Consider the following 27,327-nt stretch of genomic DNA (forward strand, 5'->3'; position numbering starts at 1 on the left):
CGCTCTATACTCATAGAAAAGACAGACTTGTTTTGGATTCAATGTCTAATGCTAAGCAAGTTGAATCCTTCCCAACACATGAGGTCTTGCCTCTGATTATCTGACAGAGGAGATAAAGAAGAGAAAAGAAAAAAAAAGTCTCCTGGCTGTTACAGTTAGCTAGGGATGGGGGACAGTGAAGAGAAAAATATTTAGAGACAGCTAAAGCTTTGGTTTTGTTTTCAAATGTAGAAAGAGAAACATGCAGAGATGAAACCTGGAAGTTATATGTAGACAAGATAGTTCCAGAATAGTAGCTGTGGTTTTAAACTATGTTGTTGCAACATGGCAACACCTGACTATTTTTTCCCATTTTGCAGTGTACCTACCACCGTAAGTACTTCTGTATCCTGTTGCAAGACTTCCATTTTTAAAGAAATAAAATCCAAGCACTACCTCTATAAAGGAACAGAGCACTCTAGATACATTCTTTCATCTTGTAGTTCTTTTATATTCTTTTTCTATATAAATATTGTGATCTTTCAAAAGAAGTTAGTTTTTGAGACCAAAAATACGAAGTTGGCCCCTTCCTTCCTACCTAACCACACACACCCAGCTTCTCAAACATGAGAAATTCCAAAAAAGTTGAATATTTTAGAGAAAAACCTTATTTGAGGAGGGGAAAAACAGGTTACCCTAGCCAGTGAAGCCTAATGGTGTGACTGATAATTCAGAATTGCAGTTCAGTAGTTTGGAGCCAATGGACCAGATGCCCCTGTTGGAATAAGCTCCAAAGACATCAGTTTTTGTGCAGACATAGATGGTAACTACAAGTTTCACATAACAAGCAAAGATAAGTAGTCAGATTCAGATTTTACTTACTAATATTCATCTTCAAAGTACATCTCTCTTCTCTGCATTTCTCCTTGCCTTTTCTTAGCTTCAAGCCTCTCTGCCTACAGCATTAAAAACAGCAAAACATTCTTGAGATTTCTGATAAGCAAGAAACAAATTATTTCAGTATTCTAGTTTTCAAAATAACAATAGTAGTAGTTGGGTATAGAAGTGACTCAATCCCGAATTAAAAAGTATTCAAACATGACCAGGAGTCAGATAACTTAGTAAACTTGTCAAGAGACCAATCTGAAATACAAAAACCCGCTGCTTTCCTGGCAGACATATGTACCCTCACAGAGGGCCTCATGAGGCTTCACAGTTCCCAAGTCATAATATTAAGGCCATCTCAAGGATTAATTGATGCAGCTTAATGGGACCTGTACATGAGTGATGACATGGGCTACTCCAAGATGTGGAGGCATTTGCAATTAGATTAGCTGCGGTTGATGACATTTCGGTGGCTCTCAGCTGTGCTGCCTAAGTAGCAGTGACACAAGTGTGCACAGCTCTGTGCAAAAAGATCCATGGCCTTCAAAAGTCCTGACCAGTGATGACGAAGATGGAGGATATAACTACACATATCAAACGGTATTCTACCTCAGATACCATGCCCAGTGCAAGAGTCAGCCAAAGTTTTGACATGCAAAACTCCAATAGATATCTGGATAACACAGAAGCAATGAGGCCCTTTAATGTAAAATTGAATGCAATACCCTTGTGCAATGGTAGTTTAAGCACCTATCCCCACCCCCTCAAAAAAACCCTTTGCATAGAATTAAAATATTAAAATAAAGCAGAAACTAGAGAACTTGCTGCAGCAATGATATTCAGCTCAACTTTAATTTTTAGTCAAAAGGAGGCCAGCCAATTCTTTTTCTTTTCCTCCAACACAGGTTTTAGTAAGTCCAGTGGGAAAAGCAGTCAAGAGACAGTTCAGTGTACTACAAGCACAGATCAGAAGTGCCAAACCTTGTTTTCAGGCCTGCTATATTTTGAGCACAAGCTAACACACTGCAGTGGGCGAGGGTAACAAGTTCCCATTCGAGGTTCAGAACGACTGGTCAGAGAGGCACTGGCAACTTAGGCGGTCACTCCTCTCATCCCCCACCCTCAAAATAATAATTGAAAAAAATTAGCATAATTTAAGGCAGCAACTTTTGGGTAACCTAGCAATCAAACATTAAACAAAAATGCCCCGGAAATTTCAGAAAAATGTCTCGCAGAGACGAGAAGGCAGCTGTAGGTGGGAATGGCCCATTGCAGAAGCCCCCACTCCTGCTGACCCACTGACTCTCACATGCGAGCATTTGTTTGGTGACAGCCACAAATCAGAGGGATGACACACTACATGGGTGGAGGGGTTGTGCAAGGCCAGGCAGAAATGTATGTGTGCATGTGTGCACACCCCTGTGTGTGTAAGTGTAAGGGGGAAAAGTGATGTTAAAAGCAGAGCTGTAAACCTCCCCTATCCCCCTGCCACATACATGTCATTTTCTTCCTGTGCTGCAGTCAGAAACATTTTATAAAGATTACAGTTCTATTGGCAGTAACTCTATTACTTTGCCTTCAGTGATTTCGGGATGGGTATTTTTTAATTGGATAAAGAATGAATGTCTGGAAGAGATTTGCAAAACAAGTGTAAATTCCTCCTTGGCATGCACTGGATTAAAAAACAATACTACCAACAAAAACCCAACCCTGTGAGATGTCTGCAGATAGGAAAAAGAGACATTATGTTGTCTAATGATGATATAAACACTGAAAGGCAAATGGCTTGGAAATTGGTTTTTGGAAGAGGCAATGGAAAAAAAATAATAAAGAGGAAAAAAGAGCTCTCTGAATAAGGTGCCCCATTGCCCAGTCAGTTGGGATGTTGAGAAGTTTGTAAAATACATACACTATTGATGTGTTTAAATATATATATATATACACTAAAGTGAGGCATACCAACCCTCTGCATGGGTAATTTTTATAGTGTTCAAGGGGTATCTTGTCTGCTCCTAACTCCTCTACCCAGAGGTAGGTGGGAATCTTTGCCTAAAAAATTATCTATCTGTGCAACTTAACAATTTATATTACATCTTCTGTTTTCCCCCAGCTTTCAGAAACAGGTCTTGCAGCAGCAGGTGATACTCTGCAGATCTGGAAAGCATTCAGAAAGAACCTCAGGACTGGAGAGCTGCGATATTCAGACCCACTATTCACTTAACAAAGAGGGCAACATTTTTGGTACTAGCGAGGTAACACCGCTAAGCAGACTGCATAGAAAACAGATCCATATCAGAACAGATCCCTATCAGACCCTGTCCTACTCTGGCTAATGAGGAAGAAAGGAAATCTGATGTCATTATTATTGTCAAGGGTGATGTTGACACCCCTGTGACAACAGGAACAGTTCCAGGCTTTTCACCACTGCTGCTCAACACGGACAGCTGACGCTTTCCCCTCTGAAAGAGCATATATCAAGAGGCCAAATTTAAAATAAATTATAAGTTAAAATCCAAAGCTCACCAGAGTTGCCATGGCCTTGCTCCTAGCTAAGACAGAACAGTGATATTAAATCCTTCAATATTACACCCCATTTCCCACTAGATAAAAAAGGAAGCAAATATCCTACACCTATTCTACCACCAGAGTAGTGCTGGAAGAAAACTCCAGCATATTGAAGTTATTTTCTAGAGGCTGGTATAACTGCTTTCTATCCTGAAAGTTTACCTTGGGACCCTGCTTAGGACACATGGATATGACAGGAAAAGCAAATCAGATATTCTCTAACTAATGACAACCTATCAATAAACATTTCCAAAGCACTCCACATTTGGCACGATCTTCAAAAATAAAGCCAAGAGTGGAACAGCTGTGATATTGGAGGTAAACAGGTTGAAAAGCATTAGCAGAAGGTCTGTAAAGTGCTTGGTTTTAACAAATTCCCGAAAAAGGCCATTCATGTTGATTAACACAGTCAAATTAAAGAGCACATGATTTGATAAACAATAAAATGAAATTACAGCTTATTCTAAATAGGACAGTTTCAGAAGATGGCACGACTATTACTATGTAATGTAAATCAAAAGAAAAGTTAGTTGCACACTAGAATTTACTTGAGCCTTTTCACTTCAACTCTTTTGGATCTTTCGACATTTACAAAAGTTTTAGAATACACACAGGAAATTCTAAATGCAGGATAATAGGAACAGATTGAATGACAGAAAACTGAAACATGCAACGCACTGAAATTTGGCTTCTTGACCTTTAAGATTTCTGCGTGTGTGCTATACGCAAAATAGCACAACTTCAGTGCCACATGCTTTCCTTTTTTTTGGAAATTTGACTGCCCTTTCATCTGAAAGACTCAAATTAAGTTATGGTTTAGCCCGGTAGAAATTTGTCATGTAAAAGGCTACACAGAAGATACCAAACTGCAGATGCTTGCTACAAATGAACAAAGAATAATAATGCTGCTTCCCACACATTCCCACACTTCCTGCAGATCAGACACCCATCTCAGCACTAGGGCCAAATATAAAAAAAGTAATTCATTGCTAACATCAAAGTCTCTCCAAAATTATTTCAGTGAGCACTCAGAAATCACCACCTTACAAAAAAAGAAAAGCCGAATGTGTACAGCCCAGGTTACTCCGTGAGCAGCTCCGAGCAGTCACAGGGCAAGCTGGCTGATGCGGAGCACGTGCGATCCCCAGTCCCAATTGCTGCTACCCACAGAGAACCAAGAGCATCGGTTCACGAGAGCTGGTTCTCTGGAAGACGGGATAGGGGAGATTTACCTTTCTTCTCTCCGGGAGCTGGAGAGAGACAGAGTAGATGCCAGGAGCATTGGTATTACAGCCCCTGAATTGATCTTTAGAGAACGACAGACAGGTGTCTCCTACCGAAAGTAATACAGACCATCCACATTTGGGTACTGCTTTAACAGACACCCCTTTTTCTCCCAGTCACAAAGATAAAGGAAGAATAGATGCTACTTTTCTCTGCAAAACAGGTATTAAAGCAATAACATAAGCAGATCCCATGTTCCTAGGCGGCATTGGCTTGCAACACATCATCCTTACAATCATGGGAGACCTGAGCTGAGTATCAGCACACGTTCTGGCTATCATGCACTCTTTTGTAGGGCTTTACAACTGACGTTGGCTGGCAAAGCAGCTCTCCAGCTGTGAAAGTTTCAGAGCCCCTGCTGACAAAGCCGCCTAGCCATTATCTCCTCTCAGACTGTCAGACAATTTGTTTTTATTGAATGAATAGTAACCTTGAGCAAAAGAAGGTCTGCCAAGCAAGAAAGGAAGGCTTGTGAATTTGCGGAAAGACATGCTCCTAGCTGAATCCCTGCACGTACTAATTTACCATGTAAAAACAGTTCTTCTCCTGGAGAAACCAGGGCCTGACATTGGCCCTACAGTAGCAGTCCCTTAGGATCCCTTCCTTACCGTCCCTTCCTCTCAGAAACCATTCTTCTGCAGCAGGATGAGATAGCCAGATCAACACCCTTTAGTGGCTTTCCAGCATGCTTTTCTTAAAGTTGATTTTTAGGTATGTTAACATCTTATTCCAAGAAGAAACCGTTACCAACTCAGTTACTATTGTGGAAGACAGCCCAAATAAACAAATCCATAAGAGATCCCTTTCATCCTCCTCCGTTTTGTTTGCTTGCTTGCTTTATGGGTATAAGTTTATTTATTCAAATTAAATTGTTTGGCAAAGATGTTTGCCATGGTATCGCACTCTCCTTTAAAAGAAACTGACAGTTACAGTTTTACTATCTATACCACCTATAAACATTTTATAATCTGTGTCTGTGAAGGTAAAGAAATTAAAAAGCATGAAAACAGAACTGATACATCAATATATTTTCTAGGTGTAGCTATAAATTATGGCAGTCTCGCAACGTTCTTCTTGTCCAATGCCCATGGGCAAACAACATATATTTAACAGGTGAATAAAATATAATGAATCCTCTTTCTACCGTTGTTATCATCACTGCTTCTGGAGCTATACATGAGCTGGTAAGTGTTAATGACATTTCCACATGATACTATTTATGCCCCTGCAGGTTACTTAGTATGGGCTTATCATTACCATTAACTGATAAAAGGCAGAGAACAGACTAACCCTTATCTAGCCATAATTAAGGCTACTTTTGTTTATGCATCTCATTGTATGCAATCCGGTACTGATGATTTGTGAATTAACTCTCAGCCTTCAGGTTGCACACAGAGTATTATTTTTACTGATGTGGAGACAAACCTTGGAAATATAAAATCTCCCTTTCTCTCATAATTATCGTGCACATCACTATCATATCCCTCCTTTTTTTTTTTTTTTTTTTTTTTAAATTCCAGGTTACATTCTCAACTGAGTACCAGTTGGTTTCCACCAAGGAGAGTGGAGGACAAAGGCAAAATGAACAAACTTTTCCCAAGGTTTATATAGCACACATGACTAGAAGCAGCTTTGTGGAAATAATTGGAAGAGACAAACAAAGGTGAAATAAAACCAAAGATCTGAAAGCGAGCTCTTGTTGGTGTAAATATATGTCCAATAACAGAAGAGAAATTGTTCTTACATACTAGCCAATGCTTAGCACTGTGACAGGTTTACCAGCTTAAAGAGCAGAGATCTACACTAAAGAGTAATGTCAGTCTCTGGGTATGGGGCTGGATTTGTGTGCTTGGAGGAGGCATTGCCACTGCTCTCTCAGCACAGGATCTGCGGCGCAGATGGCCTTAACCTGCTCCACTTTCAGGGTGACAGCAAAGGGCAATGCTGCAGGCCATGCTAGCCCCAGCAGCGCCATCCCTAGACTCTCCAGCAGCCTGCCAACAGCCATGAGCAGACTTCAAACTGAGGCACTATCAAACAATACATTTCTGCCCACCTGAAAGAAGGAAAGGCCTTTCTGAAAGAAACATTGATCTGCAAGCAAGCTACAGAGGAGCTGTGGTGCTTGCCAGCCAGCACTTCAATCTGGGTAGCTGGAGGGGCACCAGAATTTCAGAGTGCACGAGGGCGCACTGCAGACAGACTATCATTGTCTTTCCTTGATTTGGATGCCTTTTCCACCATGACAGGCTGGCTTTTCTTGGATGCTTCCTACACGTGTAGCAGGCAACTACAGATTTCTGTAAGGTCTTCATGCCATTTGCCACAACCAGATTGTACAGAGAAAGTTTATGCCAGAATAAGCTACATAATCCATATCACTATTTACAACATTATTCCTGACTCTAGTGCTTTTTCCTTTATTTCTGCTAACTCCTGAGGACATATGCAACCACAACACTGGAGTTCCCAAAGCACCAAAAGAATAGACAAGCCTAGCAGAATACCAAGACAGATTTCCTTTAGTGAACTAATAAGAAAGGGAGGACTGGATCCTCTAACTCTCTGGTGAAATCCAGGGATACCATTTCATTTAACTAACCTGTTTCATGTAGTCCAGTAAAATAAAGCATCATGACATATGCTTTGTTATATGGTTCCAACTCCACAGTAACCACATTTACCTTTTCTCTTTGAATTACTTTCTTTTTCAGGATTTCAGCTTCTTCAGCTGCCTTTTTTGTTCTTATGTATTCTTCTCTCTTGTACTATATGACATAAACATAAAAAAAAAATTTAGATATGTATGTATAAAGAACACATAAGATAAGGTACCTTGACTCCTGTACTGCACATCTCAAACCTAAAGTGTGCTTGATGAAAGTTACCAGAGATTTTTCTTAAATTGAGACACTCCATTAAATAAAGCAGGCTGTGCACCAGCTACTCTGATATTGGCTTTAAGAAGGCTGAGAAATCTGGGAGTGATAAATGGGCATCTACGCAAGGAACTGCAAAGCTGATTGGGAACTTGCAAGCATTTATACCTTTTATAACAAGAACAACATTTCTACATATAGTACTGGATGGTTGGTACATTGATCAATTAGCTGAAATGTAGGCAGCATCCTGGAAGATACAGCGAAGTGTGTAAATGACTTTACAGCTGTACTGGTTGTCATTTTAGACGTGATCTGCGATATGGTTTGCTACATATTTATAGCTAGTTTTCTCATTTTCTTTGGTGCAGAACATTTGTTTCTAGTTTTCTCCTGCTTCCTTCAGGTTTCATGCCTTTCTTTTGTCAAGCAGCTGGGAGTTGATTTTATAGCCATATGAAACAGTGACACTTCCTGAAAAGCCTTTTTTGAGCTAGTTTTTAAAATAAACAAACAAATTTATTCTTCCTGACCTTTTGTTGGTATTTAGATTGCATGAGCATCATCTGTTGTTTTTGCCTTGCTTGAGTCTCTGATTCTTTTCCACCTAAGGAAAAAAAAAAGAAAGTCTAAATTGCATTTTGCATGAGCATTTTCAGTCCAAATGCCAGTCGTTTCAGAACACAGCAATATAACAGATTGGATGTATGCACATACAGCAAGTTTTTCATAATTACAGTAGCTGTCTGACTTTAAAGAAAACATACAGACCTTTTCAATCATTTAATCCATCCTTCTTATTTACAGAGTATCCATTGTATCATCCACTCTGCCAGTAAATGTGTCCTATTGTGGATGATCAGTTTACTGAAAAACTATTCAGTTTTCAGAAGATCAGTCATGCTTTACAGATCAGTCTTCATTTCCAGACCTAGATCCCCCCACCTTTGCTCAGTTTGTCTGTCTCTCACTCACACACACACAGTCAGAAAACTTTATTGCCAGAAAGTTTCTGTTCTATCAATTATAAGAGCTTGGAGTTCCTGCCAGCTCTAATAGGATGTTACCACTATAATATCTTCTTCCTAGTAGTGTCCTGGGGCTTGAGGAATATTCCCCTTTCTAAAATGGAAATCAAAGCCTTTTCAAACAGACCTCACAGGCATACCCAGGTAGCAGAAGATGCCCTTTTCAAGGGCACAGGCTCTCTGATGAGAGCATCTAAACCTCTTCTCATCTAGGTTCAGCCTTCAATTAAAAAAACAAAAAGAAAACACCCCCCACCTGCCCCCCCAAGCATACAGAAAGTGATAGGCGTCCTTAAGGGATAGAGGGTAGTAGTAGTAGGAAAAAAATAGTTTTTTCCCTCAGTTGTCGGGGTTTGGGGAACAGAGAAAACAACTGCAGGTCCTATTCTGCAGGTGAAGGCTGTGTATTCATTTACTGATTTTCTAAGAAGTTCCCCACTACAGGCCTGCAGTGACAGCTAGACTACTCTGTGCAGGCATCAGGGACCTGACTCACCTCAGCTGCTTGAGGTGTCTGACACTGGAGACAACTACCCCCGTAGCTGTCCATCCCCCTTGCAGCAAAGGGCATGAATCACCCTTTAGAAAAAACTGCTTTCTCCTTTTACTAATTGAAGGTAACTAACCTTTAGGTGCCTTTGTATGGATCAGTTCCCTAAGTATGGAAACATGCCCACACAAATAACTCCATAAGAATAAGGCTATACAGGATACAAGCAACAGGCTTATGGAAGCAGTAAGCGTACAGATGGTATTGTATAGTATCTCATCCCCAAGTCTAAGAAATGAAAATATTACTAAACATTTTAGAAGCTTCATATTTCTTTCTTTCCACCCTGCTATCGGCAACATTTAAAACTCTTGTGTTCACTGTAAGTTTCGGCAGGTGCTGCTGGACATCAGCTCTAAACAAGTAACCAGCCATTACCCACAGCCTTTCAGCCAGGTTTAATTCATTCAAGTTGGCTTGGCTGTAATGTATCTAATGTTCCACTGAAGTCAGACTGGTGTGTTATGACGGCATTCACTTTATATAATGTAATGAAAGAAGAGGCCACTGCATTTTTCAGACATGATTTGTTCTTTACAATCCTGCTCCATTCCTGCTTAGAGAGAAGGATAGAAGTTAGATGATTCGTCGCTCTCATCCCTCTATGGTAACCTTAAAGTTTGCCAGTCAAATAAGTGTTCTGGATTTCAACTCTGTAGTACTTCCCTAAGAGAAACATGAGTATTAAAAAACTTCAACTTTAAGAATTCTCTGGTGATTTGGACTAGATGCGTAGTCTCCTGAAATCACTCTGAGAAAATAACATAGGATACTTTTTACCTTAATAAGCACCTGAAGTTGTGAAATTAGAGATGACACTTTATTTTTTTCCTTCGTGAGCTCTCTTCTGTTCCAAATTTGTTCCTGTGGGAATGGTAAGATCTAATAACCCTTGCACCTTAGCTCTTCTCAGAGACACTGAACAGAGTTCATATGTCTCAGTCTCCAGGGGTCGTTCTAAGTAGTAGCTAGACAGTGACTGAAGAGCTCATATAACCTCCTCAAATTCTTTCAGAAGCTTTTTAATGCTTTAAAAATTTGCTTCTTTCCCAAGAAAGTTTTTAAATGCAGTGGAATCAGAGGAAGTTAAGACTTGCCACATTCTTAGTCACTGTAGATTTCTCACTACATCCCCAGTCATGCAGCCAGCCTGACTGCTTTATGAATAGACACCACACACCAACTTTCTGTTTTCAGATTTCACTTTCTTCAGCAATAAGCTTTGTAGTCCTCTTGGGACAGAAGCATATTTTCTAGGAATTGCTCACAGGTAGGAAGCAGCTAGTATGTATGAACTGATAAAGAACATACCTGTCCCCATGACTGCACATGGGGTGGAAATACAAGGTATTGCACTAAACTGCGGAAGTAGGTTCACCACTCCAAGCAACCAGGACTTGGGCAGAAGGACAAAACAGCATGAGGGACTAGTACCAGCTCAACCCCAGAAACAAATCTAGCTTGGAGTCAGTTCAAATTCCTTCACAGACTTCTGATCCTCCTCCACCTCCCACCAGGTATCAAATTTTATACACATCATACTGCCCCAAAATAAACTTGTGTAGCATGGCAAAGAAAAAATTTAATTCCGAAGAGGTCAAGGCAGACAATAGCCTGCATGGTGCACCCCAAATTCTCCTGCGACAGCCAAGAGAGGGAAGGGGAGCTATAAATTTACCAAACTAATAAATGCACCATTATAATCCTTCACTTTGTTATAATGAATTTTGTTCCATTTCTGTTAATGCGGTCCCTCAAGGTTATCCCATTCTTTCTGTGCAATATCCTCATCATATTCTGCACAGACGATGCTTTCAAGTTTTGTCTTGCCAGCAAGTCTCATCAGCCCACTCCTACTTTTTGTGCCAAAGACATTAATGAAAGATATTAAAACAAGATAAGTTTGAAGGCTGGTAGTTGAAAAGCACTTCTAATAACCTCCCTCTTGTTTCATACTCCTTTGCAGCACAACCTGCAGCCCTATTCTCCTTACACTTCTATTTTCCCTTTGTTTTCTCTTCTTTTTTTGTTTTTTTTAACCTAACTTTCAAGTAGCACCACCTTAATTGCTTTACGGGTGTTCCGACTGAAGATATCTACTATGTTTCCTCTCATTTGTCTACAAAAAAGATTGTCAGTTATCTTATCAAACACACAGTCAGTGTGACTTAAGTTCATGTTGCTTTTTATCCTGTTTTTCACCTCATCTCCATAGTTATTAAGAGTGGTTATACAGAACCTCATGCATATTTAGCCCAAAGCTGCAGCGATCGCTTTTGCCTCTTCAGGAGCCAGCAGTCAGGCCCCTAACACAGAGGAATTTACTTATGAGTAACTGGAGGCTCTCTGACACAGGCTGTCCTTCTGCACGCTAATGCCAAGCGTCCGTTTCTTCAGAGACATCAAACACAGACAGTGCTCACAGCAGGTGGGTTCGTCAACCTCTCGCTCCCAATGTTAATACAGATTTACTACACTGATCTTGACAGATTGCTTGAATGATAATCTATGCCGCTTTGTTTCAAAAATATCTTCATTGTCAGGACCATCAAAATCCATAAAGCATATAAAGCAGGCTCCTGTTAGCACTTACTGACAGTGAATCTCTTAAATAACAAGCTCATGAAAAGAAGTGAAAAATCTCTCATGTAGTGAGGGGTTTATACTTATTTACATAAATTTTGCAATCCATAATAACTCTTTTACATTTCTTACCCAGTCTCTGTGGAGTCAACTTAATTGGCCCTGGCCTGTGTTCTTCTTTCCACCTCTCCAGGTCATCTAGCTCTTTCTTAGCAACTGAGGAGGTCCAGAAAGAAACAAACATGCAGAGGTGAGAGGCAGTGCTAAAAAGGAGGCAGTATCATTAGTTGCATACGACACTGAAGACCCACCCTGGAACAGACAGATCCTTGCTTTCCATGGATGCTGAGAGTCCTCCTAAGACATGGATACATCCACCGGAGCTATCAGCATGTGGGGCAAACATTCTGTCTCATCCAAGACTGCATGGTGAGCAAACCCTAGGACTCTTATCGCCAACCCCAACAGCAAAGCTAAAAACAGCTAGTGGGCTACTTTTTAACTCCTGGAAACCTTAAGTATATACCACACTATTCATGGCTAAAGCAGGAGTTGTCACACATAAGATTGCTGCATGCTTATGCACTCTGCATAAGCAGTATGCACTTACGCACTCCACAGTAGAAAAATGAATAATAAGCAACCCTCCCTCCCAACCACAGGCTCCTTGAATAAAAGCAGGAGCTATGCATGATTCAGCTTCAAATAAGACATTTCAACATATGTGTCCACAAGTGAGCTAGGTGTCAAGCTCACACTGCAGTCAGTGGAGATCTAGTCAATAGAGTCAGTGGCACTGGGAGGTCTATGCAGCCCAGCTATATGCTCTAGGATGACCTGGCTGATTAAACTATTCTCCAGGACTGACGGACAGAGGAAAAGACAACGCCTTTCAATAGCAAGGCCTACAAAGCCTATAGAAAGAGAAGCCGTGTCTCAGAGTGGTACCGGAGTTGCTCTAAGAGCTCAGTTCATTCTTACCAGTATCAGTAAAAACAACATGAACCATAGTTTCTAATGGTAGGTTATGGCTAAAAGATGCTAATGCCAATTCTCCTTTAACAAGATAAAGCCAGTCCCTGGGCAGGTCTCCAAAGAGGCCCAAGAGAGTCATTCACTTGTGATTTCACCTTTGTAACAACTAGCGTTTAGGCAGAGATTGGATTCAATGTGTCAGGCTGTATTTCTGCCAGCACCCGAGGCAAAAGTACTTTGCATGCTGGATACTTTGCATGCTGGTGGCATGAAGTGAAATCAGATCTTTATTAAAGCAGCAGCATCTATGCTCTTAGGATCAGAGTCAGCTCTCAGCTGATCTGCTCTTCTTCTTCCTTCCAAATGATGAAGCTTTGGTTCAGAGGAAGTCCATTTTGTTTCTTGCACTTCAGCACAAACTCACAATGTTTGAGAAGAAACGTTTTAACTGCACAATTTCCCAGGGGGCTCCAAACTTGAGGAACGCTGACTGATATTCCTTCAGCTGTCATAATGATTCTATGCAAATAAACAGCTAGGAGTGCAGGACTGCAGTGTCTGGTCACTTCTGCATACAGGATTTCTTTCATTACTCTTTTGTTATAACTTTTGCCAAATAAAGCTTTTTAACACGTCTAATCTTTCTGGTACAGGTTCAGGGTGTTTTCTGCTTAGCTGCTTTCACCAGCAAGACTTGAAGGCAAGCAAAAGTGAACTTTTACAACCACAGATGTTTTACCATCTAGAATGGTCTTTCCCAGTTTCATTAAAAGACCCCTCTACACTCTTTAAAAGGGTATTCAAGAACCAATATACAGTGTGGTTCTAGTTATTCTAGTTTCCACATAAGAGTACTTTCAAAATATTTCTTATTTATCATTCTCTTCTTCCTCCCCCAAACCTAAAGAAGGTTCAAAGTTGGGTTCTCCCATCTAAATTCAAGGCATGGAAACCATGAGCTGCAGGAGCAAGGTACAGCTAATTTCAGATGATTCTTGTAGAAGTTAGTTTGAGCAGCTATAGCACTGCATATATCACCCATAAACTTTTCCTGAATAAGACTGACCAATCTCTGCATGAAGTTTAGTCAAATGAGAAGTTAATCTTAAAAAACAAAAAAATCCCCAAACCCTACATGATGATGGAGAATGCTTCATAGTACTCATTTTACTGTGAAAGCTGCATGTATAAAAGCATTGTAAAAATAAGGATAAAGATTGTGAGGGTGATAAAGCACACAAAAACGTAACCTTTTTCAAGTTGAAATAATGCATTACAATATTTGACAACGAAACTTACTTTGCTGCAACTGGTTTCTTCTTGTTTCATTAGGAGTTATCAAGATATACGGGCTGACACTGAAATGAAAGACAAGACTCTTATTTTTTCCTGTGTATAGAAAAAAAGGACTGGAAGGGGTTTCCTTGTTCATTAAGGCCAGTTTTCTGCTATTGCAGCCAATAAGCATAAAACCCAGTATTTATTTTGATTCTTCAGAATTTTTCAGTAAATATTCTAACGAGAGCTCTTAGATGTGGAGTTAAGCTGTAAATATTAAGGGTAAAATGTTCAGAAATTCCTAGCACTGTCTTTACTCTTCTTATTTAAGTCTCACTTTAGACTGCCAACCTCAAGTCTCAGCAGTTTCAAATCCAGTAACTTCCTCAGATCAAAGAACTCCACGGGGTAGACAACCATTCCCACAGACTGGCTGTCAGTGTTTTATAGTTCAGCTTGCTCAAGCGCAGAGGAAGAACACTGTCTTTTTGGGAAGAGGATGGGTGCTGGCAGTCCCACCCTATGCTTTGAGGGCACCAAACACCTCGGAGAATTTAGGCAGTCTGCCCAAGAGTTGCCCAAGGACTGCACACAATCATACCGTCTGTCCTGGATTCATGTGACCTGCTCTCAGCCAAAGCCTCAGTTTCCTTGTTAGCCTCATGTTTGCGAGGCACTTGCAATGCTTTGGGCATATTTATTTTGCTGTCATGCCTATGGTGCAGCTCACTAAATCAGGACAAGGGCCCTGTTTTGCTAGGCGTAATTCAAAACACAGTTGCTGGCTCAAGGAGCTATCAATCTAATGTGACAGCAAAGAAACAGGACAGAGTTCAGAGTGTCTTAGAGACTTGGGGGGATCAAAAGAGTGATGAAAACATGTCACTTCCACTTGGAGAAAACAAAGGTTTTTATCTACACAGTATATTGTGCGGGTATGAGCTTACACTGCTTGCGCTCCACATCAGCGAAAGCTAAGCCACAGGGATGCAGGCTTACTAGAAATGCACTTAGCAGTGGTTGGCTCCAGGTATCAGTAAACTCTCATCTCTCTGCAGTATTCAGCATGGTTTTATCTGCACACATGTGCACAGATATTTTATCCGATTTCCTCACGGGGGGAGACTGGAGGAGGAGAACAGAAAACAAATAATAATGAGGGATGAAGACTGAGCCTTTTGAAGGAAGAAGGGGCCACAGGGGGTGGCTAGAGGACAAGCCAGCAAGCAGAAAGAACACAGTTGGCTGCGGAAAAGTAATGAGGGAACGAAGCCTGAGACTACAGCTAAAAAGGAGAGAGAAAAATCATGCTAACAGATCAAAGTGCAAAAAGCCGCCTGCTGCTGTATCACTGTAATTCAGAATTTGGGAAGGAAAGTATTTATATCCAATTACCTCTTTCTCTTTGAAGACTTATTCTAGGAGGATGTGGATTAATTTATAAGATTAAACTAGTAAAGACAGAGCTGCTAGCTTTAATGGTGCCAATTAATACAATCCTTTCCCTCCCTGTCAGTGAGACTAGGCAACACTCCTCCAGCATTTGCTGCACAACAAAAAGAAGTTTTGACAACCTATCTTACTTTTATGAATACATCACAAGCTTCTTCATCACTGATCTTTTTCCAGATTTTCCTTTATTTGATTGAGTAGTAGCATTTAAAATTTATCCCAAACCGTCCTTGACTGGGCTGCTCTACAGTTTCAGTGTTGACTTTTGTTTTCAGCATTTTTTGTTAGCTGTTTCAGATATTAGTGCCTATTTCTCTCAAGTTCATATACACAAAATATTACTTAGTACCTTTTTTAACTGTCCTCTCTTTGTGAGTAAAAAAAAATAGCTGGAATTGTAAGTTGCATAACTATGTATTTTTCCCCTAATAAACATGAGTGCATCTCAGACACCCTACTGATTCACAGCATAGGAGAACTGAAAAGTTTTTATATCCTCAATGTACTTTACTGACATCAAACAGTTATTTTTTTGATTAGGATTCCAATTAAAAAGAAAGTAAGGACCCCCACGTGTGTGTGTGTATGTATGCGGCACCATATAAAATCTAGCCCTTATGCCACAAATTATTTCCTTCACCTGCTTTTCCTTTTCGGCTGGAAGGCTCTGAGCCTGCAAGGCCAGATGAGCCACTCTTCTGACATCTGACCGTGGTCATTACCCAGTAATTCAGAAAGACGGCACACGAAATGCAGCAAAGATCAATCAGGTTATGAAAGGGATAGAGGTAAGACCAGCAATGACAGGGAACTGGACTCACTTCTAGGGAGAGCTCAGCTCTCTTGTCTAATCAACAGCTTCAGAATCACCATGGTTAAAAAAGTGCTTGTTTAAAGGCCAGTTTGGTTTCCATGTTACTGAAGCAAAGGGGAAGTTAAAATTTGAAATCCTTGTTTTCTTTTAAGCAGGGGAAGGGAGAACAGGACACCAGCTTTGGGTTCTATTTTACTTGGTGCTTATGCTGCATGATCTTTTTTAGTTCAAGTTCCAAAACAGAAGACAAGAGCATTATTGAGTTTATCTAGTTTCATAAGTGTGTTCATATTGTACGCTCATGGGTAAAACTGAGGGATGTCCTTTCCGCTTCTCATCGCAAAAGAGAAGTCATGCAGACTTGACACTTAACCTTGGTCTCCTTGAAGTATTGACATGTGAGAGCATAACTTTGGATACTGGGATCAAGGAAAGGAAGAGCAAGCACATGGTGGACTTCTTGTGGTACTGGTGAAAGTCAGGATACAAAACCCACAGCCATGAGAGAAGCCAGGTGAGTCCTCTCTAGAGAGACTCCTACTGCCCTGGCAGCTCTAATGCTAAAATTCAATTCCATACCTCCTGCCCCTCATTTTCTTGAGATGTCTGTAAACTTTCTTTCCTTTAAAAAAAAAATATATATATATGTGTGTGTGTGTCTACATATATCTATCTTTCACATTGTGTTTTAGCCAGTTTGTAGGATATTGCATGTTATTTCTTTGATCAAACAAATCATCTCACCTCTTCTGATTCAGCAAAGCCTATAAAACCTGCCATAGGCTGTCAATTTAATATTCCAGTCAGTTCCTAAGTTGCCACAGTAGCCACATGTTTGGAGCAAATCATCCTGCTTGCCTCGGTAGCAATTAAGGAACTATTCTAATGTGAAGATTAACTTATCAGTGTTGTGCAGACTTTTTGCATTTTATACCAACATAAAAAGCGCTGAAAAATCCACAACCAGAAATAACAACAAAGAATTTGACTTTTCAGGTTCTCTAATAATGATTCTTATTGATATATGATGCAAGTCCGCCACTGAGGTTGGGTTGTTTTATAAATAAAAATATAGAAGCCAATGGGGGTGGGAGGAACACCTTACCCAGCTTATAGCTCTTCATAAAAGAGAAGCAAATTCTCTTCCACCTTTATAGATCATATTCATCTTAATAAGATTTTTTTTTAGTTTGTTTTCTCTACAGAAAAGGGAAATGGATTGGCTGATTACTCAGACTGAACAAACATTAACAAGAGTAAAGAAATTATAACCCAAAAAGATAATGCATCTATACTAAAATAAAAACAGTCTCATGTGAGTTTTCAAGTAGACAGACATCAAACATTACAGACGTACAGTGGGAAGATAAATAGTAGCTATATATATGTATACACACACACACATATACAGAGAGAGAGAGAAAGAGAGAGAGAGAAATATTTCAATCAGAAGGAATACACCATCCCCTCATAAAATATCTGCAAAGACATTTTACTGTTTGAATTATCAGCTACACAAAGAACATCATGTCTGCAGTTTTCAGTTCTTAAGCCTGTGTGTAGCTCTACTCATTTACCTAGCATTACTCAAGGACTAGTTTTCAATGCTATCAGGGTGGTGACCATAGAAACCTTTGTTCTCCTTTCTTCTAGGTATGCATAAAATAGATGATCTGTAAAACTGAATAAACATATGAGCAATACAGTTCACAACTAATGTTTTTTGCAAAGCTGTGCCCCTCAGTTTTTCCTCAAGCCCACTCCAGCCAGCTAGCATTGGGGAGCCTTCCAAATGAAGTGTGAAATAGTTTAAAGGGTTACAAAAGTAATGGCTGTTATAAACTATTTCCAGTTCCAGTGTTTTATACTGCCTTCCACCCCGCCATCAGCACAGGAATACCACATAAAGCAGAAAGTTAACTAGTTTGCTCTCTAAGGCAATGGAATTTCTGTATTCAGTCAGAGACAGAAATTGAAGAGCGCTCAGTGCAGAACACAACTGAGTAAAGCTTTGGAATAAGACCTGGGCAGGTCCAGTCCAGAGAAAGGACTCAAGGGAGACAGAGTACCTATCTGTATGTGTATCATTTCCTTCTATAGAAAGGAAAAGGATTATTTATATTCAGTAATCAATGAGGAGAGGTATGAGGGGGGAAAAAATTTCATGCACATGTATGCATATTTGCAAACATATGTTTTTGTGCCTATGGGTATATGTGTGCATATTATTACCCCTTTGCTTAACATATATACCTAATATATTGCCTTAACTTCCAAGAGGGAAGACTTAGGTGAAATACTGTATTAAATAATATGTTAAGATTGATTAAAAGAAAAAAAGAAAAGAACAAACTGCCAAGGACAATTGTAAAATCCTCTTCAAAGATATGCCAAGCTGAATTTAGCATTCAATTATCAGAAATTGTTGAGGACCAATCAAGTCAATCTCACCACAAAATATCATTTTCACCAAGGCTCTTATGCCTGACGGAGCAGCCGTATGCTGCTAAAGCACCATGGAAGCTGCCAGATCAGAGACCTACAACATGCCAGATCCAAGTGAGCAGACAGCAACTGTCCTGTAGGTATCTATATTTCACAGTGTGCCATAGCCAGACACTAATGATAACTGACAGCCACAGTTCCAGACCTCAGTCTTGCAATATGATCCATGCCCAGGCAGCACCATAAACAGAGCTCTGGGAGGATGTAAAAATCTCATGTACAGGTTTGGGGCTCTCACTTTCCATCTTTATCAGTAGCAGCATCTTATCACTTTACAGCTCAGACACAAAAGTGAATTACTGGGGCTTAACATTACACACCATCCGAGTCATCCTAGCTGCGTTTGCACTCTTAACATGAGAGGCAAAAAATAAACTGTGCTAGCTGAAAATGTCTATCACTGAAAGTTTGCACTCATGAATTCTGTCCTGTGTTTGCCACAGGCGAAGAGTGTACTTAATGACTACAGCTCAAATGATCTTTGGAAGCTTATTAAGCCAGGGTAACTTGCTTGCATATCTGGGCCCTCTGTTTAGCTAAAGTTTCTATTAAAGTGACCAGCATTTTTGCCAGAGTGAGGCCTGAAGGCAAAACAAAGAGTTAAATCCCAGAGTGAACTTGCACAAGGAAAGAAGGATTTCTGGAAAAGGGCAATAGCAGCAGAGAAAGGCCCAGGAGAAGGTATACGTCAAAAACAAGCAGTAAAGTAACAGACCTGTTGTTCTGCTATTGGCACCCAAATCTGGAAGCTCTGATACTCCCAAGCTTAGAGAGAACCTCCTGAAGTTAGAATATGATCCAAAGAGTAAAACTGAAATTCAGAACTGAATTTCCAAGAGTCAAGAAGGGGCTCAGATTCAGCAGTTTGGCTCAGCACACAACAGCACAGCAGAAAGAATAACAGGTATGTTAAAGCAGAACCCTTTTGGTGCAGTAAACGCTGTAGGCCTACCAGCAGTGAGCAAGGACCGCAGAGCATCTATCCCAGTAACACAGGCCAAGCACTGGGCTTGGCAAAACTTGCACTGAGCCAGGCTGCCTCTTGCAGCACCATCCACACGTTGAGAGTCACGCCTGCCACCATTCCTGGACAGCTAGGCAGGTCAGACTACACAAAAGTTAAGACCTAAGCTGGCAGCGCGTTCATCTCTGCTTCCTCCACCTTGTTTTCAACAACCTCTCTCCTCCTGTTCTCCCCTTCAACCATTCGTTGTCCTTTTATTGCCCCTGACCAAACACAGTACCCTCCCATACGCTCCTTTTGCTTTTCTTGCCACAGCTCCTCATCAAACTAAGCACAGAGGGAACATACCTCACCTCACGTAATCTAAGTTATTCTGAGAAAGTCTTCTAATACAAGAATTAGAAGCACTTCCTTCCCCCTCCCCACACACATTATGGGGAACACAGAAACCCCCATAATTCAGACTAATGGAAATCTTACTGTATAAGATATGTGTAACTGTATATGCTGTATAGTTATCTTCTTACATTGACATAGGCACCGAACACTCAGCTGGAGATAAAGGTGGCTACCGATCACACTGGAGCTGGACATCTTTGAATTGCCTCACTGGGCTGTAAAGATTAGTACATCACCCTGAAAGGTATAGAGATGGGAGATTTTTTCCTGTGTAGCAAGTACAGAGTTTAAACAAATCGCCCATAATTCAAATTGCACTTCTGCAACACCTATCAGTGGCAGGGCAGTGGGCAAAATGAACATTTTGATAAGCATCCTCCTCCAGTTTAAAAGCCTGATTCAGTGTATTTAAAAAGGCAAAAAAAAAAAAAACCTTCTCTGATTGTCAAATGGACAATAAAATTTTCAGGAGAACTGTAAGTACACTTCATCAGCAGAAGCTTGAGAGGTGCAACAACATTATAGATTTTTTTTTTTTAATTCAGGATGAAGATTGAAAAAGGAAGGAAAAAAAAACCACTTTGGATTTGGCTCCTGCAGTCAAAGAATATGATTTCTTAAGTCAAGCATTCTAGTAACTCCAATCTCCTTTCACACTAGGTGATGAGGGACTGTTCCCAATTGTGGGACAATATATCTTCAGATTTTATTATTTTGATTTTTTTTTAAATAGATTTTACCAGAAACAATATAATTTTTGCCAGGTTTAGAGACGCCAAGGACAGGCTGCTGAATGGGGGTGGGGACCATCATGACCTTTCTCTTTTTCAGGCCTGTAGTTCATGACCTTTTTGTTTTTCAGGACTGCCTGCTCAGCCTCTAATTTCCCCACTTCTCTCCACCTTTCTTCTGTATAGGCTTTTGTTTGTGAATACTTATGAACAGGGGCAATTTGGGAATTCACTTTCTACAATTTAATTTCATGGCACTTAACAGACTTGACGAGAAGTAACTTAAATGCAAGCTTATTATTATAAGTAGTTTCAAGCACTTGTCATCCTGGTGATTTTCTCTCCATAGCCTGAAACAGCTCCTATAAAGAACTGGGGGTGGCATGTGCAAATTTTCATTTCAGTTTTTAATTTGAACAAGTATTTTTCCTACTTAATTGCAACAAGTTTTAACATCTCTTTTCAGCCTCGACATTGAAAGGCTTTTCCAAAGCAAGAGAAGAATTACTACCTAATACCAGTTTGCACTATGTTCTCCAGAGGTACAAGGACCTCATGTTAGGTTCACTCATAGGTACATCTACGCCAGAAACAGCTTCCTCGATTTATCTAGTCTCATTCAAGCGAGGGCCTAGAAATGGGTCAACCCATACATTTTCCATTTGCATTGCTAACATTAGCTAGGGTTCAGGTTGCCCATGCTGCACTCGAAAAGAGTCAAGTTGGGGCGAGGCTATAACATTACTGGTCCCACAAATATCTGATGTATCCAGGCAGCACAAAGGGACACTTGATCTCATGCTAAGGTGCTGCTAAGGCCAGAGTTTTCCCACTTCCTAGTGCTCTGAAGCACAGTCCAAGACTCTGAGAGCATGCACGGAAAAAAACATGCACACATATGCGCGCGCGCACACACACACACACACACACACACACACAAATGTGGGCCATTCACACATAGGCTTAAACGGAGACTCAGACTCCTGCCTGGCTGGCAGCAAAAGCACATCTTGGCTGTTTCTATAAAATAGCAAGCAGCATACAAACTGGAACAGAGCCACTTCTTGGCACAGAGGTATCCTGCTTGGGCCTCTCATGCTGTTCTAAAGAATTTTTCTTTTACTGACACTTAGTGACATTAGCTCTCAACCTGCCCCATACAAGCCTTGGATATCCCAGAGCCTGAAAAATTGCACTGTTCTGAGGCTGTCCTAGTATTTTGGTTTTAATGATGATCTTAAAAGGTACTGGGTGCTGAAAGACTAAATCAGATTCATCATTACCAAAATATTTTAATCTGAGATCTTACTTGAAAGATAACTGGCAATAATAGAACAGAGAGATGAGAATAAATAGAATAGTTAATTATTATTTTAGGAATAAAGATCTCCCCTTGTCTGCTTCAGCATCTCAGACACCTTCTACCACTTTCATCTGGGTCAGTTAAGGGAATCCCATTTTAAAAGCATTCATCTCATGCAAACTGACTGTTGCCCCCCTCCCCCTCCAAGGATAGAGAACAAAACTCAAGCCTGCCCACTTCCTTTTTAAGAGAATTTCTTTCTCAGTTATATCACATGGTACTGCTTGAATTTACCTTCCCCTCATTCCTCCTTCTCATCCTCTACATACTACTGTAATTTGTAACAATCCTGGTTTAAGACTGAATTCTTTGTCACAATTTTCTGAAGACACATAGATAAAATCTTTTTTACTGCACAGTGAAAAATACTGTGTACAGTCCTTGTACTAGATTCATAATGGTTTTGTCACTGCAAGTATCAAATCAAGATGAAACAAGGAACAAGGCTTTAAATTATTCTTCCCCCAAAGCACATTTAGTTTTACAGGGGATTCCATCGTCTGGTCAGGATTTGCATGGAAATTTTTAATCTGGCCTTAATTCTGTGGGGACTTCAGGCTAACCAACCAACCAAGTATTTACGTGAGCTTTACTAGAGACTTTGTACCCCAAACCAAGCTCTCTGCGAAGACAGCTATACCAATGAGAGGGCATTCCCCCCCACCTCCCCAAAAAACGGCACACATGCCATAAGGATCTAAGCTAAACAGGGTTGCTCTTGCTGTTCTGTGGATATATGGCAGTGTGACGGAAGGCGAGACAGAGGGTCTTTCATGTTTGGGAGTGGCGGAAAATAAACATAGATTGTGAGTCAGAAATGGCTGTTTGCTCTCCTGAAAGTGCATCATTAGAGAGCTCACTGATTTCCAGGCTACTCATCTCTAAACAGCCCATGCATCGTTACTACCTAGTAGGCAGCCTTTTAAGGGTTACAATGCAAAGCTTCTGGTTGCTGCTTACGACCAGCAGTCTGCCACCGCTTTCACAGCGTGGCTCCCCCTTCTTCTTCCAGAAAGCAGAGGAAGGAAACCAAAACAGCTCTTCAAAAGTGGAACCTGTTTCCATTAGCTGCACTTTGAAAGAAGGGAGAAAAGCAAGCTAAGCAAACTCAGCACATATTAACAGTATTACATGCACTGTTACTAATAACAGCTCATGAAAAGTGTATTTGGAAGAAAGAACTGTAAACAATTAGTTTGTGTCAACATACGTACATTAAGCAGGTGTATAAAATACCCCCACATACCACTGTCAACCTCTATGCTGTATTATATCTGCATGTTAGGGCTTATACAAGCTATTGAAGAATAGACATCCAGAAAAAGAGATGGACAGAGCATAGATCCCAATAAAGCTTAAAATGAAATTCAGGGCTGAAGTCTTGCTTTAGTTCTGCCAGCATCAAGTTGTTCGAGGTTGTTCTGTAACCTGGATTGCATTCAGATCACTTCTGGAATGCAGCCTCTATCCATTTCTTAAGCCAGAAGTATTTTTAGACTTAGGATGAAATATTAGGAGAGACAAAAAACAGAGAGATAGAATTGGATTTTGAAACTCTAGTTAGAAAAGAATTCCAAGAAACAGGCACAATGTAGAGTAATATCAAACATAGAATCTGTTGCTGTTACTGCACATAGTACTGACACTGTCTGCATACACACACAGCACATTTGAGCAGCCCCAGCTGCAAGACATGGTATCACAAAATCTGCCAGAAAAACACAGGTCTCATTTAGGAAGTGTCATCAGTAGCTACATTTCACACTGACAGCAGGTTCCTCTGAGAGCATGAGGACAATATGCCCTGTCCCATTCACAGATTGGCTATAAAAGTATTTCTACCTCTAAAGGTAACACCAAGTTAAGCGAAGAGCAGGCACCTGATACAAGCAACATCACTGTTTTGGCCAGACTCCTTGCTACTTACTACTGCTCTTGCTGTTGTTGGTGGACTGCTGCTTGGCCTGCTTGCTCCTTTTCAGGTATCATCACCTTCTGGGGTTTTTCGGCTCCCCCTGTTTTTTCACAGTCTTCCTTGAGGTAACCCCTAGAGGAAAAGGGAGCACTGGAGGCAGAAGCCGTCCCATACCTGCTTCCTCCTCTGCCTCCTCCAACCCTAGACATTGCACAGAAGTGTCCTGTCTTGTCAGAGAGGAGTATTACAACTAAGGCTAAGAAAAGACTCCAAGCACCGATCTAACAAGTTAGTTTCAATTCCTCGTAAGACACACCCCTAAGGAGATTCTCTCAACTGTAAAACTGCAAATCCACTTACTGGTTTCTGGGTCATCCTTCAGCTGAAGCTCAGGCTGAATCGCAGCACCCAGTAAGACTGGGCCTAGATTCACAGGCCCATAGCAAAGCTGATCTATTGCTCTTATGAATAAAACAGATAAGTAATAGTTTGTGCAGTCTTGCAATAGACTACTCTGGAATAAACAAAGTGAAGTCCGGCTAAAAGCTAAGTTTCTGACAATTTTTGACTCCAGCACTACAAATTTCCCTATGAGAAAGTAGAACGACTCTAAGGTTTTTGTTTAGTTGTTTGCTTACTTGTTGCAATGTGACTGACCAATAAACCCCTACAGTGGAAGAAGGCTCAAAGGAGATGGGCAAGGGTGAGGTGCTCCTGAAGCTCAGGAATAATGTAGGGTATGACTCCTTAATCACAGCTGTGGCACAGAAAGCTGACTTTATCTCAACACAAAGGGGACCAGAGGGTGACCTTTGTTTTAGATAAACAGCTGTGTCAGCTAAGTGGATCAACTGGTGTGTAAATTCTTCCTGAGTTTATCAAAAGAGAGTGAATGTCTCCGTAAGTTAGTCAGACCAGCCTGGGGGGAGTGTATACATGGCTCAGCCCAACTTAGAGTACAAAACCCAAACAACTAAGAAAAGAATTTCAAAGACAGCAACGGGCTTGAGCTGGCTTCAACCCACATATTCTTTCATGGCAACTGGGGATGCCCAGCACCCTGATGGTGAGCATGTTATAGAGACTGGTAAAGGGAATCACATTGGTATTGTGATTGAACCATGTATTGCAATTGCTATATTTTACTAAGTGTATCCACTGTATTATGATTTCAGCATACTGCTGTATCACTCTGCTAAATCAAAAATCCCACGTAATATCAAACACATTCAAAGTAAACTTTCATATTAAACATTACACTCCCCATGTGTGGAATATCTAAAAGAACCTGTATGCATGCAGACAGAAAGAAGTGAAATTAGAAAATAACCCTTGGACAAATACTTAGGCAATGCTCCCATAAAACTCCAGTTCTGCCTTTGAATTCTGCTCAGGCAGAGATTTTTTTTTTTTTTTTTTTACTTCAACTTTCCTAATTCTACCCCTTGAATAGGAAACAAATGCATAATCCTCTGAAATAAAAACAACCCCCTTCACTGAGCACAGCTGACCAGCAGTGCTCTATCTACCAGATCAGATACTGTGGAAACTGCAGGGCTAGGGAAAACTAGGTACTTTCTTAACATCATTAGCAAAATAAAGATGTTTGGCAGCTCCTAGCCCAAGAAAAAAAGTACTAATAATGAAACTCAGCTTTATACAAAAGAAGAGCTTGGGAAATCCAGCCCCACACAAGCAGATCCTCTCACTTTCTATCTCCAGCCGCTCAAGCTGCACTTAAACCACATTGTTTAAGGAATGCCTTTGTGGCCAGATATCCTTACCAGCCGGACTGTCTAGGTCTTACAGCACACCCCACATATGCTGGGAAAATAGCAAGATAAAATGCCACATGGAGAGCCTCAGACTGCCTGGTGTTCGTGGCGCTCCATGGGACCCCATCACCAGAAGCACACCTCCCAGTGCTGCCACGTCCAGTAGCACGTACCTCCGAGGGCTGTCCCGCAGAGGCAGCACCAGTGCTCCCTCCTCCCATGGTCCCGTCAACGTGCTCTACAGCATGAACAGAGCACCCCAGTTTCTCATGTCCCACAGCTCAGAGGAACAGCTCTCACTGCAGAAGGATTATGGTCAGGACTGGAACCAGGGGGGAACCAGGGGACTCTGCTCCAACACTACCAGAGGCGCATCACAACAGGCTTCTGGCCAGTATAAATGTCTAGCCATGAGTCCTGGCAGCTGGTCACAAGACTTGCATCCCTGTCACTGGTGTACCCTTCAACAGCCATTATATCCAGGTCCTGCTCAGTCCTCTTTCCCATCTCTGCTGCTCCAGCCACTCTCTCATTTCTCAACAGGGCCAGCATGGCTAGCTATGGATTTTCTAAGCAGGCAGTGCATGGGCATATGAATATACAGGTTGCCAGAGATAGGGAAGACAAGCAGGGATGCTCTTTATTTGTACACAAATCATTCTGCACAGATTCTGGAGTGCAGTGACAGTGTGTTGCAAAGGATGAAATGGTGCATAGTTGTCCCGATCCAATATCGGGAAGGTTTCGTTATGATCCCAAGGATGAGATTAAGACGCTAAAACCAGTCAAATATCATACAACCTTTTGACTTTATTTTCCACAAAGTGGGGAGAAAAGGTGGGGAAAGGCGAAGGGGAGGTGAAGGGGAGAGGGGAAAGAGGATAAGGGGAAAAGATACAGAAAGTTGGAAAAGAAGAGAAGAAACTAGCTACCACCACTCTGAGTCCAATGATGTTCTGCTGGCTCCGTTCGAATTACAGCTCAAACTGGGTGCCTCTGAAGTGGGACCCCAAACAAAGAAATCCCTGGGCAATTATAACTTTCTGGTCTAAGCTCTTCACCCCTCACGTGGTAGTTTGGACCAATAGTAATATTTAGGTCTGGGGTCTCCTGCTCCTTATTGGGTCTCATCACTGTCCCTAGGTAGGCTGTTTATCTTTACTGCTGCGGTTTCTGCTGACAGATGTGTTTTCATTCCTTGGGTCCCACCCTTGTCTCTCAAGGCCCTGACAAAGATGTTGTTCCAGCAATTAGCACTGCCCCAGCAGTGACAGTAGGTGTTATCTCCCAAGGTCCTGACAAAGGGGATATAATCCAGACCCCCCTAATTAACACTGTTTCAGCAGTGAGAGGAGGCTTTGTTTCCCAGGGTCCTGGCGCCCAAGCAGGCCTCACTTCAAAGC

The 27,327-nt window shown here is 41.1% G+C and overlaps 1 protein-coding gene across 1 annotated transcript in view; it reads right to left on the reverse strand.

Moving 5' to 3' along the window:
* The window catches only part of EPSTI1 (epithelial stromal interaction 1), a 52,131-nt gene extending 27,743 nt beyond the window's left edge, over positions 1-24,388 (reverse strand). Inside the window, exons 1-6 of the mRNA XM_026099198.2 lie at positions 24,162-24,388; positions 14,028-14,086; positions 11,886-11,969; positions 8,126-8,199; positions 7,398-7,481; positions 862-935 (exon numbers count right to left, since the gene is read on the reverse strand). Coding sequence (XP_025954983.2) covers positions 862-935; positions 7,398-7,481; positions 8,126-8,199; positions 11,886-11,969; positions 14,028-14,086; positions 24,162-24,358 — 572 coding nt within the window. The 5' untranslated portion in view covers positions 24,359-24,388. The remainder of the gene's footprint in view (positions 1-861; positions 936-7,397; positions 7,482-8,125; positions 8,200-11,885; positions 11,970-14,027; positions 14,087-24,161) is intronic.
* Positions 24,389-27,327: the final 2,939 nt, after the last annotated feature.

Source organism: Dromaius novaehollandiae, chromosome 1, assembly GCF_036370855.1.
Source record: "Dromaius novaehollandiae isolate bDroNov1 chromosome 1, bDroNov1.hap1, whole genome shotgun sequence".
NCBI classification, from domain to species: domain Eukaryota; kingdom Metazoa; phylum Chordata; class Aves; order Casuariiformes; family Dromaiidae; genus Dromaius; species Dromaius novaehollandiae.